Below are 18,248 nucleotides of genomic sequence, written 5' to 3'. Positions count from 1 at the left end.
GGGACTTCCCTGCTGGCGCAGTGGTTAAGAATCCGCCTGCCAATGCAGAGGACACGGGTTCGAGCCCTGGTCCGGGAAGATCCCACATGCCGCGGAGCAGCTAAGCCCGTGTGCCACAACTACTGAGCCTGCACTCTAGAGCCTGTGAGCCACAACTACTGAACCCGCGAGCCACGACTACTGAAGCCCGCGTGCCTAGAGCCCGTGCTCCGCAACAAGAGAAGCCACTGCAAGGAGAAGCCTGTGCCCAGCAATGAAAAGCAGCCCCCGCTCACTGCAACTAAAGAAAGCCCGTGCACAGCAACGAGGACCCAATGCAGCCAAAAATAAATTTAAAAAAAAAGTGATGATATCATTAGATGTTTGTCAAAACTCATAGAACGTACAACATAGGGTGAACCCTGATGTCACCAAGGGCTTTAGTTAATAATGATAATGGGTCAATATTGGCTTATTGGCTGTAACAAATGCACCAAACGTAGATGTTAATAATAAGGAAAACTGCGTGGGGTACAGGGTGGGGCATTACGGGAATTCTCTGTACATCTGCTCGATTTTTCTGTAAACCTGAAATTGCTCTAAGAGAAAGTCTATTAAAAGGATAAAAAGTGATGATGAATTATTTATTTATGGCCAACCCATGGGGCTTGCGGGATCTTAGTTCCCCAACCAGGGATTGAAACCATGCCTCCTGCAGTGGAAGCACTGAGTCTTAACCACTGGACTGCCAGGGAAGTCCAATGATGAATATTTTAGAGAAAAAGCGGATGTACTATTGGCGAAACTCCTTTATCAAATAATGTGCTTTTGCCGGCAAACGTTTTGCTCTTGTGGTTGGACAAAAGCTCTGTGCAGGGGGCGAGGAAGTTTCTAGTGAATGCCCAGTAGGCGTGTGGGTTCGTAGTCCAGTCAAGATATCCTGGGTCTTCCCTGAAAACACAGGCTCCAGAGAAGAGCTGCTTAGCGGTTGGCAATCCATCGTGAGCTGTGACGCTGCATGGATGGTGCACCAGGCCCATGGGCCACCAGGAAGGGTCGCCGTGAGAATGGAGGTACCCGAGTGGGAAGCCAGTCCACACACAGGGAGCCGTGGACGGTCCAGGGTCCCCGCTGGCCTTGACTCAACACTCAGGACTGAAGCAGGTCCCTTACAGACACATCCACTCGAAGCGGCCGCAAGACCATCTTCCCAGCGAGCTGGATACAGGATAGAAGATTCGTCTCTTCTGTATCCACATGTGCTGGTGGTCAGAGCGAAGATGCTCGCTGGAGTTTTGAAAGCAGGAGCTGCATTTCTGATGACTCAGCAAAGAAATGCCTATGATTTCAAGTGGCACATCTCAGGGATGTCTGCTGTAGCTTGAACCCTGCAGAACTTGAACCTATCATTCCAGGGCCCCGAGTATTGTGACTTTTAAAAAATATTCTTTTTCATATTCTTTTCCAGTATGGTTTATTACAGGATATCGAATATAGTTCCCTGTGCTATACAGTAGGTCCTTGTTGTTTGTCTATTTTATACATAGTAGTTTGTATCTGCTAATCCCAAACTCCTAATTTATCCCTCCCCTACCCCCTTTCCCCTCTGGTAACTGGAAATTTGTTTTCTATGTCTGTGAGTCTGTTTCTGTTTTGTAAATAAGTTCATTTGTATCATATTTTAGATTCCCCATATAAACAATATCATATGGTATTTGTCTTTCTCTGTCTGGCTTACTTCACTTAGTATGATAATCTCTAGGTCCATCCATGTTGCTGCAAATGGCATTATTTCATTATTTTTTATGGTTGAGTAATATTCCATTGTGTATACATGTACCACATCTTCTTTATCCATTCATCTGTTGCTGGACATTTATGTTGTTTCCATGTCTTGGCTATTGTAAATAGTGCTGCTATGAACATAGGGGTGCATGTATCTTTTTGAATTAGAGCTTTGTCTGGATATATGCCCAGGAGTGAGATTGCTGGGTCGTATGGCAGTTCTATTTTTAGTTTTTTGAGGAACCTCCATACTGTTCTCCATGGCGGCTGTACCAATTTACATTCCCACCAACCGTGTAGGAGGGTTCCCTTTTCTCCACACCCTCTCCAGAATTTATTATTTGTAGACTTTTTTTTAAAACAAATTTATTTTATTTTATTTATTTATATTTGGCTGTGTTGGGTCTTCATTGCTGCGTGTGGGCTTTCTCTAGTTGCGGCGAGCCGGGGCTACTCTTCATTGTGGTGCGCGGGCTTCTCATTGCGGTGGCTTCTCTTGCTGCAGAGCACAGGCTCTAGGCGCACGGGCTTCAGTAGCTGTGGCGCACGGGCTTAGTCGCTCCACGGCATGTGGAAACTTCCCGGACCAGGGATCGAACCCGTGTCCCCTGCATTGGCAGGCGGATTCTTAACCACTGCGCCACCAGGGAAGTCCCTACTTGTAGACTTTTTAATGATGGCCATTCTGACCCATGTGAGGTGGTACCTCATTGTAGTTTTCATTTGCATATTGCGACTTTTGATATTAAGATCTCAGTTTTTTCGAAAAAGACCCAAAGTGTTCCATGGGGCTGGGCTGCTGAGACTCTGCTGCACACATCCAGACAGGAGGATTTTCCTCACTTGGGGGTGGAAGACATTGATGATGCTTTCTTAGGTGTGTTTGAAAATCACATCAGATACCACAAAGCTTACAGAAGCTGAACGCAACCAGAGAAGGATGGAACCCATGTGCCGCCATCCTCCAAGGTGAAGCGCTGGCCCTTTCAGCTTCTATGTAGCTCTTGCTTATGCACCAGTTGTCTGGCCTGCCTGAGTGGGGTCGCCAGGGCAGGCAGCCCCCAACCTCCGTGGGACTGGAGCACCCAGGGCCACCACTGCCTATGTGCTGGCCCTCTCTGACTTCCTGGAAATGCAGAGTCCAACGGGTCTTGACCAGAACAGGTCCCAGAGCCCTGATGAGACATTGCAATGGTACATCCCCTCACGGACAGGGATGCTGTATTTTTATCATCTTCAAAATTGGATAGATGATTTGTCTTCATCAGCCTCCACTGCGTGGCCCAGGGGGGCCGCCTGCTTGGGCATGGTGGCAGGGGGGCTTTTCCTCATGCAGCCCCGGAGCCCCCAGAGTCTCCCCTTGTTACAACCCAAAGAGCATACCTCTCAGCTTAGCATCTCTGCTCCGTGGGGTCAAAAAAAAAAAAGCACAACAGGAAAAGTTATCAAAAATTTACTGTTTGGGCAATTCACTTCTAAGATTTCAATACTGATGAAATTTTAACCAGAAATGAGATTCAAGAAAATGTGTCACTGAAAGTCTGAAGTCCCTCACTGGGGCTGTAGGTGCCGATTTGCTCTGGTCTTTGTGCTCTGTTTGCAGGATTAACTTGAAGTCCCTGGAAACACAACTCTGACATAAGAAAACTGATAGACTTTGTGAAAATGCCGGATCCAGGAGCCATCGTTATTTCTCTCGCAACCTCAGGGCCGGTCCTGTTCCTGGCTCTTGGTTGGATCTCTGCTGATCCTTGTGAGATGTCCCCACACCAAAAGCAAGTCAAAGAACCACAACAGAGCAGAGGGAGTCTGGAGGCATATCCTCATCGAAGGTGATAACTCCTGGAGCTTTTGGGGCTGGGGGTGGGCAGGGTGCCAAAACATAGCCTGGTCATGGATTTCCAACTGATTTAAAAACTCGATTCTTCTAGTGCAACCCAGACATCAGACTACAGTAACCAGGCGGCCCGGGGTCTGAGCTGCACGTTTGTTTCCAGCGAGGCAGCGTGGACTGGAGAGAATATCATGACCTGTGATCTCAGGAGGTCTGTGACCTGCGACCCTAGCTTATTCACTATTATGAGTTGATGCAGTTTGCTGATATGGAGACGTCACATTCGTGAAACTTAATGTAGTCTGTGAGGCAGGCTTCTGATCAACGGCAGCTCTACACTCAGGTCTGCCAGCCAATCCTCTGAGGTTGTGCTGAGGACCCTGGAGGGCCCAAGTGAGGCAAGGGACAGGCTGGTGCCCCTGGGATGGAGTGGCAGGCACCACCCCACAGTCACCGCTCTAGACAGCAAATGACTTCTCTCCATGCCTGTCCTCAGAGCCAGGTCCTGGGGAGCACCCTGGACATAGAAAGGGAGAGAACAGCTAAGCTCAGAGGGCCTCTAATGTCAGGGTGACCCGGAAACACATCAGGACCAAGAGAACAGGGATGAGGCTCGAACATCATCTTCTATTTCAGATTAAGCCCACACAAAAATAGGAAGTTTTTTTTGTTTTTTTTTTGCGGTACGCGGGCCTCTCACTGTTGTGGTCTCTCCCTTTGCGGAGCACAGGCTCCGGACGCGCAGGCTCAGTGGCCATGGCTCACGGGCCCAGCCGCTCCGCGGCATGTGGGATCCCCCCGGACCGGGGCGCGAACCCGCGTCCCCTGCATCGGCAGGCGGACTCTCAACCACTGCGCCACCAGGGAAGCCCAGGGAGTTATTTCTTAATTGACAATCAATCAATAGAATCCATCACACTCATAGTCTAAAGAAGAAAAAACACGTGATCATATCTAAGAAAAAAGCGTTTGGCAAAACTCAACATCCAATTATGATAAAGACTCTCAGAAAACTAGGAATAGAAGGAAACTTCCTCAACCTGAAAAAAAGCATTTGTGAAAAACATACAGGTAACATTACACTTAGGGGTGAAAGACTGAAGCTTTTCCCCTAAGACTGAGAACAAGGCAAGGATGTCCACTCTCACCACTCTTACACAGCATCGTACTGGATGTTCTAGTCAGTGCAATAAGGCGAGAAAAAGAAATAAAAGTCACCCACACTGGAAAAAAACTAAAACTGTTCCTATTTGCAGACCACAAAAAACTCTTAGAACTAAAGACTGAGTTCAGCATGGTCACAGGAGGCAAGGTCAAGAACCAGAAATCAACCATACTTTTGTACACTAGCAATGAACAGCTGAAAACTGAAATTTCAAATCAGTACCATTTAAAATAGCTCCAGAGGTCTTCCCTGGTGGTCCAGTGGTAAAGAATCCGCCTTCCAATGCAGGGGACGCGGGTTCAATCCCTTGTCAGGAAACTAAGATCCCACATGCCGCAGGGCAACTAAGCCCGTGCGCCACAACTACTGAGCTTGTGCGCCTCAACTAGAGCCTGCATGCCGCAAACGATAGAGCCCACGCGCCCTGGAGCCTGCGCGCCACAACTAGAGAGAGAACACCCGCACACCACAAGAAGCCCACGCGCCGCAACAAAGAGCCCGCATGCTGCAACTACGACCCAACATAGCCAAAAAAAAAAAAAAGCTCCAAAACCAAAAAATACTTAGGCATAAATATAACAAAATAAGTACAGGATCTGCATGCTAAAAATGACCAAATGTTGATGAAAGAAATCAAAGAAGATCTAAATAAATGGAGAAAACACACCACGTTCATGGATTGGAAGACCCAACATAGTAAAGATGTCAATTCTCCCCAAACTGATACACAGCTTTAAAGCTGTTTAATCAAAATCTCACTAGGATTTTTTTTTGGAAATATAGATAAACTGATCTAAAATATATATAGAAAATTCTAAATTTATATAAATAGCCAATACAATACTGAAGAATAAAGTGAGAGGAGCCAGTCTACCCATTTCTGAGACTGACTAAAGCTGTCGTAATTAAGACAGTGTGGTATTGGTAAAGGGACAGGCACGTAGATAAATGGAACAGAACAGACTGTTCTGAAATAGGCCAATTGATTTTTTTTGTCTGCATTAGGTCTTCATTGCTGCACGTGGGCTTTCTCTAGTTGCGGCGAGCGGGGGCTACTCTTCATTGTGGTGTGCGGGCTTCTTATTGCAGTGGCTTCTCTTGTTGCGGAGCACGGGCTCTAGGCGCGTGGGCTTCAGTAGCTGTGGCATGTGGGCTCAGAAGTTGTGGCTCACGGGCTCTAGAGCGCAGGCTCAGTAGTTGTGGCATACGGGGTTAGCTGCTCCACAGCATGTGGGATCTTCCCGGACCAGGGATCGAACCTGTGTCCCCTGCATTGGCAGGCACTCTTAACCACTGCGCCACCGGGGAAGTCCCAGGCCAATTGATTTTTGACAAATGTGCAAAAGCAATCCGATAAAGGATAGTGTTTTTAACAAATGATGCTGGAACAACTGGTTGTTTCATATGCATAAAAATGAACCTCGACATAAACTTTACGTCTTATACAAAAGTTAGCTCAAAATGAAGCGGAGCTAAATGTAAAATGTAAAACTATAAAACTTTCCAAAGAAAACAGAGAAGAAAATATGTTCATGACCTCGGGACAGGCGAAGAGTTCTCAGGCATGACATCAAAAGCACGATCTTTCCAAAAAAGAAAAACTGTTAAATTGGATTTGATCAAAATTATCGGGAAAAATTTTTTTTTCTCTGCAAAAGACACTTTAAAAAAAAATTTTTTTTTTTTTTTTTTTTAATTTTTGGCCGCAGAGCACAGCATGCGGGATCTTAGTTCCCCAACCAGGGGCTGAACCTGGGCTCCCTGCAGTAGAAGCGTGGAGTCTTACCCACTGGATCACCAGGGAAGTCCCCAAAAGACACTCTTAAGAGAATGAAAAAACACTTTAAAGACTGGGAGAGAATATTTGCAAATCACATATCCAGCAGGGGACTTGTATCCAGAATATACAAACAATTCTCAAAACTAACAGTAAGAAAACCAACAACACAGTTAAAAAATAAACAAACTTCAACTGACGTATCACCAAAGAACATACATGAAAGGCAAAGCCCCTGACCAGGTGCTGGCCATCGTTAGCGATTACGAAAATGCATAATGACAACCACAGTAAGATAACACCACACACCGATGAGAATGGCTAAAAAGAGAGATGCTGACAACACCCGACAACAAAAAATGCTGGTGACGAGGTGGGACGAGAGGAACTCACACCTGGCTGGGGGAGCTCGAAATGGTACCTCCCCCCACCCCGGGTAAACACGGGTGGTTTCGGATAAAGTTAAACATACTGTAGGAGCCAGCAATCCCATTCGTAGGTATTGACTGACCCCAAAGAAAGGAAAACACGTGTCTATACATGAGAGTCCTTCTAGCTGTTTTATTCACAATCACAAAAAAACTGGAAACAGCCCAAATGGCCCCGCAGCTGGTGAATGGAGGAACGAGCCGTTAGGGTCACGGAACATGACTCAGCAACAAGAAGGAACCACTGACTCACAGGACAGCTGGACGGGATCTCCAGGCTCCACACTGGGTGAAAGAAGCCAGTCACAAAAGGAGTCTCCTGGATGATCCCCTTTATACGGCATCCCCACAGAGACAAAAGTACAGTGACGGAGAGCAGACCCACGGGTGCCAGGGGTTGAGGGTGAGAGGAGGTCGTGACTACCAAGAAACACCCGAGGGAGTTTTGGGGGTTATGCAACCATTCTGTGTACTGATGTGGGGACAGATACCCGAGTCTGTACGTGAGTCAAAACTCATGGGTCTGTGCAGCCCACACCGTCCACTTTACTCTGTGCTAATTTAAAAAATAAGAGTAAATGTGGGAAATAGAGTTTTCAAAGCAGATACATCTTTAAAGCAGGTAAGCCACCGTTTTGGACAGAGGTGTGGGGTACCAGTCCAGTATAGCTCTGCTTGGGTTCAGCCCAGTTTTCGCGGGGAGGTGTTGATCTCCGCCTGGGAGAGGCTGATGACGATGAGGACGGTCATGGTGGACCACCAGCGGCGGCAGCATCTCCCAGCACTGAGCTGCCTCCTCGTCTGCAACGCTCCCAGCACTGGCTACAGCCATCTACCCTCTGTCCTTACCAAGGGACGACCCGAGGTTCAAAGGCGGGGGCGCTTGTCGTAGGCTAGTGGGGTTCCGCCGCCCGTGCTCCCGGCTGCCTTCTACTCACCGTCCCTGCTGCTGCCGGGAGTCTATTCAGGGCCTAACCTGCTGCCCCCGAGAGCCTGGGACGTACATACCGTAGCGGGTGATGAGCGGGATGTGTGCGCCAGGGAGTGCCGGGTGCCGTCCATGCCCCCGTGGATGAGGTAGGCTCCCGCGCCGGAGACGATGGGGCTGCCCCCGACATCCATGGTGATGCCCACCATGCTGTGGGCGGGGACTGCCGTCGGGGAGGAGCCTGCCACGGTCACCTGGGCACCGCCCGGGGCCTCGAAGTACGACGCGGAGCTGCTGGGGGCGTACATCTGGGGTTCGGGGTTGTAGGCATACGCCGTCCGCCTGGCGGGAGAGAGAAAGCTTCACGTAAACGCCGGAAACCACGGCGCCGAGCACGTGGCTAAGTCAGACCCGGCTGTCAATACAGCGAGTTTACGGCCATGGTCTCCGAAAGCATTCGGGATCGCAGCTGATCCCTCAGCAACTGGTCATTTGCAAACCGCACGTGCAAATTGCACTCGACCGGGGCGGGGCTTGGTGGGTGGGGCGGGGCTTGGTGGGTGGAGCAGGGCTGGACCTGACCCTGGTTACTGGAGGTCTACTCCTGGGATAAGACCACGTAGAGCTGTACACACACACACACACACACACACACACACTCGTGTGCACACGTGCGCCTAAAGGCTGTGAAGCTGAATATGGCCCGATGTGGTGCACTGGTTTTGATACCATCCTGCAGTCATAGAAGATGTCACCACCGGGGGTGCGGAGGCTGGGTGAAAGGTACAAGGGACTCTGGGCTAATTTCACAACTTCCTGGGAGTCTCTAGTTCTTTCAAACCAGAAAGTTTTTTTTTAAAAATATAATTGCATAATAAAAAGAATGTCTAAGGGATTCCAAGCATTTGTCTGAAATCCTTTAACATCTGGATCAAATCATTAACCATGTCGGTTGATGTACATCCGGCCGCAGCGAAAGGCGGTCAGTGGGGGTTTTTCCTCAGGGGTGGCTGAGGGAAGGCCCCTCTGGGGGACAGGGCAGCCTCTCCGGCCCCCGGGGGACGTCCTGTCTGACCGCAGAGCAGTCAAGCCAGGATGCTGCTGCGGAGGGTCCCCCAGAGCCTGCTGGGGGCTCACAGGCTTCACACGCGCTCCTCTGGGTCAGTGTGTGTCACGCCTTCAGTGTTGTGCTGCGGGCGCCCACGACTCCAGCAATCACATCTCTTTAACCGCAACCAAACCCTCCCGCACCCTCAGGACGGGAGTCGCGGAAACCAGAGGCAGAAACAAGCAAAAGGACGCGCATCCCGAGCACAGTGAGCTTCTGGGAAACGCATCATTTTCTGCCCCAAGCATCACGGAGTTTGAAGGCAGAAAACCCTAGACGTCCTTGACAAATGGAAGATCAAGTTTTACCAACATCAGAAAAAGCCAGAGGTTAACAGAGGCCAGGATGAAAAAGCAGAGATGGACACGGTTTCTGGATTGCAAAGGATATCTTCAGACTTAGAAGGTGGATTGGGTTTTTGGGTTTGTTTTTAAAGACTGCCTTTTCTAGAAGTAAAAGTATAACAGTCTGTGATTTCTGAAATCTCCACCAGGCTGTGATGTCCTTATGCCATTGTAATAGTTGGGACACATCACCCGAAGGGTAAGGGAAAGGATTCTGTGTAAACACATCCCCAAGGGAGCTCAGTGGGCGTCGTGACAGAAGGTTGGGATGTGGCCTACAGTCGGTTCCCTGTGAGGCCCCTTTCGGGGGAGGGGGAGGACACCACGTACAAGGCTCCGTTGGTGTAGACGGCTTCCCCCCCTTCCACGTACTGCACCTGGGGGGGATACACGTGCTGCACGGGCTGGACCTGAAACAACAGCAGATACTTGGTGTTACACGGAGTCTTCCTTGCTCAGGACTTCCAGATTATTCAGGCAGAAATATCTCCTATTGCCTTTTGTGAACACTTAGCACCACATCACAGTTGTCCTGCCCCCAGCTGGCACTTCTAAAAAAAACCAGGGGAGACAGTCACGTCAAGGCCACGTATTCCGGATGAGCCCAAACGGAAATGGAACCGCGGCGGGTCTGGGCCCCTATTCTGTGCGGGGAGGAGCCCAGCTCAGAGCAAAGGTGCAGAGCAGGGCTGGGGGGATGCCTGCGGTCTGCTGGCCACTGGGCAGAGGGGCCAGTCTTGCTGGACAGCAGACGCCAGAGATGTGGACGGAATGCGGACCTCGGAGCGCCCGATGCCCCCACGGCCCCTTGGCAGGGGAGGGGGCTCAAGCTGCTCATACGCTCCACCGCCCCCCTGCCACTCTTTTCGGTGGCCCTGGAGGCCGTCCCCAGCAACGGGTCGGGGTCCTGGGAGCCAAGCTGGAAGAGACTCTGAAGGTCTGAGCAGAATTAGCAGGAGCGCTGTACCTGGAGTGGGGCGGGGGGGTGGAGGGAGGAGGCCGGTGGGAAGACCCCTCCCTCGTTGGTCAGTTCACAGCCTCAGCTGATGACCCCCAAGGGACTCGGGCCCTGCTGGTGGAGGCCCAGAGCTCTGTGTGCAGAACTTTGGGACCCCACCGCAGAGGGAGGCTTAGCGGGTCCCTGATTCAACCTTGTTTGGGGGTGAGAAAATCGAGGGCCAGTCTCATCGTGCCCTCTCTGTAGGCCTTCTCATGCAGCAGCAGGACAGGGCCGATTCCCACCTCTGAGGACAGCCCAACCCGGGGGACACATGCACACACACAACCCCCTTTGTCTTAGCGGACTGGGTAAGATGCAGCGGTCAGCCCCCAAGTCTGGGTGGCCCAGGAGAAACAGCAGGCACAGGCCCAACCCCACAGAGGAGGGCAAGCTTCTGGAATCACAGGAGTCGTGGTCGCCCCTCCCTCAAGGAGCTAAAGCAGGGCCGCTGGTTCCCTGCTAGCCCCCCACCCCCACCCCCATGCCTTCGCTTCTCCCCTAGGACCCCGAAAATCACACAGCACCAGGCAAACATCTCTAAACACCCTACTACTCTGGGCAGGAGCCCCTCGAAGGGAGAGGTGTGTCCTCTGGGGTCTCGCCATCTCCATATGCTCCTGGTTCCTTTCAGGCAGGAGCCTGAACGGATTTTAATTCAGCATCTTACAGAGCAGGAGTCGGCAAATTCTGGCCCTCGGGTCAAATCCGGCCCGCACGTTCTTATAAATAAAGCTTTATTGGCACACAGCCACACCATTCCTTTGTGACTTTCGCGAGTGTTGCATGGTTGTGCCAGAGACCATCTGGCCTGCAAAGCCAAAAAAGAAAAATGTACGGCTAGGCCTTTTCCAGAAAAGGTCTGCCAAACCCCTGCTCAGATCACGCCGCCTGTCTGAGCTGATGATCTGGGCTGCGATTTGGCTGGTGAGCCCACACATTCAAGCTTTCTTCTCAAATCATTTAATTTCACAAGAAGTGCCCGTCTGAGGGTCCAGCACTTGCCTGCAGATGAGTTTGCCTCCCCAGGGGGCTCGGTGCTCCTCCAATCCAGAAACCTCCTCTATCTGCCTGTGTGTCTACCGCTGCACCCCATGCTCTATCTAGGGGCTCGCCTGTGCCCCAAAGGCTGAATATCTGAATGAATGAAAGATCATAAGTTTTCTTCGCTTGATGCAACCTATCTGCAGCAAAAGATTTTTTTTTTTTTTTAACACAGCTTCCAAAGAACTTTTTGGTAAGGAACTGAACACATCAAACGAAAAGGAACAGCGACAACAGAAAAGCATGCATCATCGTTCAGACAGGGCTCCAAGGTGCTACGTGCCAACCTCGTCCCCAGTCACCTGTGCTGTGGTTACCTGCTGTGGCACCTGCTGCACTCTGGGGAGGGAGATGGGCTGCATCTGAGCCCCCTTCGGAGCCGAGCCTGCTGCCTGGACCAACACCCTCTAAAAGGGAAGGAAAGAGGACATTTAGGCTTGCCAGAGGTTAGTCCTGGAAACAAACACAGGTCACAGCTCAACTGCGCCCACTGTCGCTTTATGGAAACGTAGCGGGACGGGTAGGAAAGGAGAGGTGGGCGCACACACATGCGGCTCAGGCTGACTTGGGCGGGCACAGTGGGGACTCGAGCACACGTGCACACACACACACACCCAGCAGCTTTGCCTCCTTGGGGTCGATAGTCATCAAGGTGACATGGGCTGAGAGCTGGATGCCGAGGCTGGTCGTCCACACCACCTCCTCCGCCGGACGAGCTGGGTCACACCCCATCGTTTCTCAGTATCCCCTGGACCTGTCCCCATTTTACACACGAGGGAAAAGGAAGCCTAGAATGGTCAAGGCCAGGTCTATGTCCTGCGGCCTCAGCATCAGAAGTTCTACAACCCAGACTCAGTCCAGGCCCCTCCTGGACTCCAAGACTGCCTCTCTGGGCCCCTGAGCCATCTTCCCAGTGTGGCTTTGTCACTTGGCCTGGAGGACTGGTTGGACAAAGCTAGGAGAACATGAAGGATCAAAACGTACCCTCAAGGTGAGGGAGGAAATAGAGCGCTTTGTTTCTGTAAAGGCTGGGCTTTGGAAGTCATCAACTGTGAGTCTATGATCGTCCCACTTGGACCCTAAGTATCACCAGTTGTGGTGATTCTGCGGGGCTTGGCTTTATAAACACCACTTGTTCTAATAAGAATTCAATACACTCGGTCCTCCAGAGGCAAAGAGAACACAGATGGTACAGAAATCAATAGGGTGGATGGATAAACCCACATGGGAACATCACTCAGCCAGAAAAAGGAGAGAAGCAATGACACTCGCTACAATGTGAATGGACCTTGAGAACATAACGCTCAGTGAGAGAAGCCAGACACAAAAGGCCATGCAGCCAGACACAAAAGGCCATTTACACGAAGCGTCCAGAACAGGCAAATCCACGGGGACAGAGAGTGCATTCGTGGTTGCCAGGGGCTGGGGGAGAGGGATGGAGGGTGACTGCTCATGGGGACAGGGTTTCTTCTTTGGGGGATGAAAATGTTCTGGAACTAGAGAGAGGTGGAGGTCGCAAAACACTGTGAATGTCTTCAACGCCACTGAATTGTTCACCTTAAAATGGTGAATTTTGGGCCATGTGAATTTCGCCTCAAATAAATAAGAATATTAAGGATATACACGCACACACTCCAAAGCTGAGCTGTCCAATACGGAAGCTACTAGCTGTGTAGCTCTGTGGACACTGAAATTTACTTCCATTTAAATGAACTGCAGAATTCAGTTCCTCAGCGGCACTGGCTACATTGCCAGTGCTCGGAGCCTGGTGGGGCTGGTGGCAGAACACGCCCACTGTGGTGGCAAGTCCTGGTGGATGGCCAGGGCTGAGAGTGGAAGCAAGAAGAGTGCATCATGGGGACAGTGGGAGCAAGAACGCCCCTTACTGGGGATGAACTGGGTGCTCACTGTTCAGGGAGTGCAGTGCAGACTGCAGGCGAGAGAGGTGCCCGGCGGGGGCGGGGACACAACCATCGAGGCAGGGGTGCGGGGCTGGATCCATCTCCATCAGGGACTGGAGCCCTGGAGCCTGGGATGTACACGGTGGCCATGGCAGGACCCTGGGACCAGTCAGCCTACAGCCGCTACAGTGAAGGCAGCCGCCACCCAGGCCCAGGGGCGCCTGAGACGGGGGTTTGGTGAGAGGGCGGAGGGCTCCATGGGGTGGAGGGCTCACGCATCAGGCTCAGTGGGCAAGGAAACAATCAATTAGACCACACTGCAAGTGATCACGCCCTCTTGGCACCCATGCTGGGGCCGCCACACTTTCAAGAAATAAATGCTAAACATGTCCAACTACACATTCTAAACTGAATAAACGGCTTTGATGTTTGCCTTTTGGCTTTTGCTGAATTACGTTTTTTGGGGGTTTTTTTGTTTGTTTGTTTGTTTGCCATAATCAATCCTTTCTGTCGTGCTCCTAACTTTTAGATTTGTAAATCATAGATGATCACGTGGCCACAGTGGACATCTGCACATGTCTATGATTTTGGTCTGTTCTGTTACCTTCGGTTTCTGGTAGATTTATGTCACTAATTTTATGTTTATGTCTACTTAATGGTGTATTTCAGTCCACTATAGAAATCTAGAAGTTGGGAGAGCCTTAATGTGAAAATTCTCTCTCTGCAAATTTTAAAGAATATACCGATTCTAATACTAGATTCAATTAATGAACCAAATCCTAAGAATTCTCACTTCTCTTTTGCCTTATGGATAGAAAGGCTTTCTGTGTAGAAGGGTCATTTCCAATGTACAAGAAAACTACCACTAGCAGATAAGAATGGACTAAATCAAAGTCGGGGAAGGGCTTTCTTTGTGAGTTTGGATCATCAATTCCTTGGTGGGACCATTTTACAACAAACAGTGAAAAAGTCTAATAACATGGGGTGAGGAAGGAAAATGAGGGTGCGTTGCAACAGCAGCAGCCATGGAGCTGAGAAGTCAATTCAGAAAAATAGAGATTCCTCGCTCTGCTGATTCAAATGTTTTTCAAAGCCAAGGTGGACGCATCCCCACCCTGGCTGCGCTGGTTTTCCCAGAGCGGCCTGAGCGGCAGGCGGCTGGTCTCTTACCTGTGGCGAGGCTGGCACAGGCTGGGCCACAGGCGCCTGGGCTGCTGACGAGGGACACAGAGCCACGGAAGCCGGCGAATCCGATCCACCCTCTGAATTCTGCATGCTCAGTTCTAAAGAGAGGCGGAGAGACAGTGAGTGGGGCAGGGCTGTCTTCACGAAGCCCAAAGAGGCAACATACACGATAGGCGAGCGGTAATGACCTGCAGTCTTCCAAGTCCAAATGCAGGGATCCTGGCCAGACTAGGTAAGGAAGGGGAAGCGGGGAAGAGGTTGCACAACTGTTCCATAAGAAGAGAGAAGGGAGGGGGCAGGGGATGTTTGTCCAAATATAAACCCGAAAAAATAGCTCTGCAGGAATTCCTGAATGCAGGGGACAACAGCTCCCCCTTTCCGATCTGATCGGGCTCATACGACTTCTTTACTCATTTACCGACAAAACCAAAAGCTCCTGGGGGATGCCGGCCATCTGCAGAGCTACTGCACCCCAAACTATAAGCGCATCCTCCTAGGGCAGGGTCTCCCCCTCGGCACTGCTGCCACTGGGCAGGTCATTCACGTTCTGCGGGACCATCCAGGGCCCTGTGTGGGGCGGAGCGGCATCCCGGGCCCCACCCACTTGATGCCAGGAGCACGCCCAGTCGCGACCACCACAGATGTCGCCAGACATTGCCCAGTGTCCCTGGGGGGGCGGGGGGGGGGAATGGATTCAACGCTGGTTAAGAATCACTGGTTTAGGGAGAAAAAAGGTGATAGCAGAGAAAGAAATGGCACATCCCTTGGGGCTGGAGAAAAATCCTCAGGCATTTCAGCAATAAGAAAAAGTGCCTTCTGCTCCTTTGCCCGTGAGAAAGCAGACAAGTACGTTTCTCTGCAGGCAGGTGTAGATATCTTTCAAGAAGGTAATTTAAAAATTCTCCACCAAGATTCATTTAATCTCAGCACGCAGTGGCAGACGATAGTCACTCCAGGAAAATGCTGAAAGTCAAACCCTCTTCACTTTTTAATAAACACTGGCTACCTTAAGTCTTTGGAGAAGCAGTTCAATCCGCAAACTGCATAGAGAGGAGGTGGTTTTGTGGTCACACACACCTGTCCCCATCCCTGTCCCGTCCTGGCTGTGGCTCTGAGCACATCCCCCCAGGAGTGAAGTCTCCCAGCTCCTGATCCCCAGGGAGGCCTGGACAGCATGGCACATACCACGGTGCCCAGGACCTACGGCCAGAGCTTTGATATATGTTTCTCTACAGCCCCAAGAGTCCCCACCTCCAATAATGGGTGGAGAATTTTTTTAAAAGCCTTTTTAAAAGAATATAAACTGATAATAGATGAAAATAATTTGCCTAAGGGAAGCAGAAAGATGCGTGTGTGTTTGATCTGAGAGTGTTGCCTCAATCCCATCTTTACTGACTCTCCCAGGACTCCCCCATCCCCCTCCCAAATGCCTTTGGTGCCACAAGAACCACTGGATGGACCGTGGCGGTGCCTGTGGCATTTTTCTCTTTCCCGTGACCTTGACTTGGTTCTCACCACCAGATGTCCCCAGAGCCATGCGGTGACAGGTGCCTCCTACATTCTTCGACTCTTTCGGAGGAAGAGGGAGAGGAGGAGGAAAAGAAAGAGGAGGAGAGTGCGAATTTCTAATCGTGCAAACGTTTCCTGGGTCTCCAACATTCTCTGCCTTCCTGATGGAACTGACCTTTGGAATTATCCTGCTGCAACCTGCTTAATCGAGGTCTCTTGTTTATGGTTTTCTCTGACCATTTTAAACCAGTCCTTTGCCCACTCTGCACCACTCTGCTCCCATCTGAAGCCAGGAAGCGGGTAACTTCAGCGGCGCTAGGAGGAAATGGATTAGAACTCTCCATGAAACGAATCCACTGGTGAGAAAGTGAGCAGGCTGACTTTGCTGAGACCAGTCCCTTGTTCCACAGTTGAAGCCTTATGGAAACAGGGAGAACCTGTGAGTGTTGGGATAGACAGTGGGCCCATGCTGTGCTTAGCGTGGCCAGAACACACCTTCCAGAGTGCAAGTGAGGCTAACACACTGCTGACCAGCATGCACTGTCTGTCTATCACACTTCTTAGTGCGTATCGTTTAGACCAGAGTCAGCAACCTTTTTCTGTAAAGGACCAGATACTTTCGGGCCCACCTGGTCTCTGTTACAACTACTAGACTTTGCGATCATAGCACAGGAGCAAAAATGGCTGACATGTGAACGAATGATCCTGGCTGTGTTCTAATAAAACTTTATTTATAGAAACAGGCGACAGGCCAGGTTTGGCCCATAGGCCATGGCTGCTGGTCACTGGTCCATATAATTTTTTTTTTTTTCTGCACCACGCGGCATGCAGGATCTTAGGTCCCTGACCAGGGATCAAACCTGGGTCCCCAAGCAGTGGAAGTGTGGGGTCCTAACCACTGGACCACCAGGGAAGTCCCCGGTCCATATAATTTGGGTTTAATAAAGTGACATGGTTTTGGAAGGTTGGGAGAAAAACTACACTGTCTGGAATCAAAGCCTGAGGCCACAGGCCCTTGATCCAGTGCCTAGTTCTCGTGGCCACGTCTCACCAACGTGACAGGACTGGAGGAGCCTCGGAGGGCGACTCAAACTGTGTGGAGGGTGGAGCTGTTGACATTTAAAGACAAACACAAGTATCAGACACTGGTCTGAAATGCCAGCAGTGGTCTTCCCGAAGCTTGCCAAGTCAAAAAGAAAACTGATTGAATCCCGGAACCCCAGAAGCCAGGTGTAGCCCTTAAAACTTAGGATGGGAGTTTGGGCACAGATGACTTTGGGGAGCTGTGGTGGGTTGAATAGTGTCCCCCCGACCCCCAAATTCATGTCAACGTGGAATCTCAGAACGTGACCTTATTTGGAAATAATGTCTTTGCAGATGTACTCAAGCAAAGGCTTAAGGTGAGATCATACTGGATGAGGGTGGGCCCTAAATCCAGTGACAGTGTTCTTGTAACAGACAGAAAAGACACACAAGGAAGAAGGCCACGTGACAATGGAGGCAGAGACTGGAGTGACGCAGCTACAAGCCAAGGAATGCCGAGGCTTGCCGGGGCCACCAGAGCTGGAAGATCCTCCCCTAGAGGGATCACGGCCCTCTTGACACTTTCTAGTCTCCAGAACTGTAAGAGGATAATTTTTTGTTGTCTCAAGCCACCCAGTCTGTGGTACTTTGAATGGCAGCCCCAGGAAACTCACACAGGGGTCCCTCCGGTGCATCCTGCAAGGTTTGGTGTCCTGCTTCTGTGCCAGGCCCAACTCAGGCAGCTGACACATATTTATCAAACGAATGAACACTTTAGTAACGCCTTAGTATTGCACCTGATACTGAATTATAAAAATTTACACACAGCATTTCAGATAGTGAGAGTCTATGAAAGCACTTTATAGAACAGATAATAACACACAGGATTATTATTTCAAGAGGCAGTACGGCTAGGAAATACAAGTAGGTTCATAAAGGTTTCAGAAAATGTACGATCTACCTGGTTATTTCAGGGGTAACTAAGACCCTTCTGGAAAAGGTAATGACCTTTTGAGACCGACTGTTCTGCTCCCCGATTCATTCCTTGACGCTAGGATCAGACAGACAGACTGACAGACGCTGTGTGGGACAGCCTGGCTGCTCTAATATATGAACACACAACAGGCCCATCTATGGAGAATGTGGAATCCTTCCTAAGATAATCAAGGTTGTAGGTTGCACAAAAGCTGATCCAGTTTCCTGAAAAAATGTTTTATTTGGGTCCATTAATCAAGGGTTCT

At 50.3% G+C, this 18,248-nt stretch overlaps 1 protein-coding gene across 8 annotated transcripts in view; it reads right to left on the bottom strand.

The window, feature by feature from the left end:
• Nucleotides 1-18,248, bottom strand: part of RFX2 (regulatory factor X2) — a 99,709-nt gene that overhangs the window by 34,539 nt on the left and 46,922 nt on the right. For all 8 annotated transcript variants that reach the window (XM_089905590.1, XM_089905589.1, XM_089905592.1 and 5 more), the window contains exons 2-5: nt 14,461-14,573; nt 11,707-11,796; nt 9,679-9,758; nt 7,977-8,238 (exon numbers count right to left, since the gene is read on the bottom strand). In XM_089905590.1, coding sequence (XP_089761716.1) covers nt 7,977-8,238; nt 9,679-9,758; nt 11,707-11,796; nt 14,461-14,565 — 537 coding nt within the window. In that variant the 5' untranslated portion in view covers nt 14,566-14,573. The remainder of the gene's footprint in view (nt 1-7,976; nt 8,239-9,678; nt 9,759-11,706; nt 11,797-14,460; nt 14,574-18,248) is intronic.

Source organism: Delphinapterus leucas, unplaced genomic scaffold, assembly GCF_059928025.1.
Source record: "Delphinapterus leucas isolate spDelLeu-1000000601 "Yukka" unplaced genomic scaffold, BTC_Dleu_Yukka2 spDelLeu_asBTCV2_sq25, whole genome shotgun sequence".
In the NCBI taxonomy this organism is placed as follows: domain Eukaryota; kingdom Metazoa; phylum Chordata; class Mammalia; order Artiodactyla; family Monodontidae; genus Delphinapterus; species Delphinapterus leucas.
This window is presented reverse-complemented; position numbering and strand designations above follow the sequence as displayed.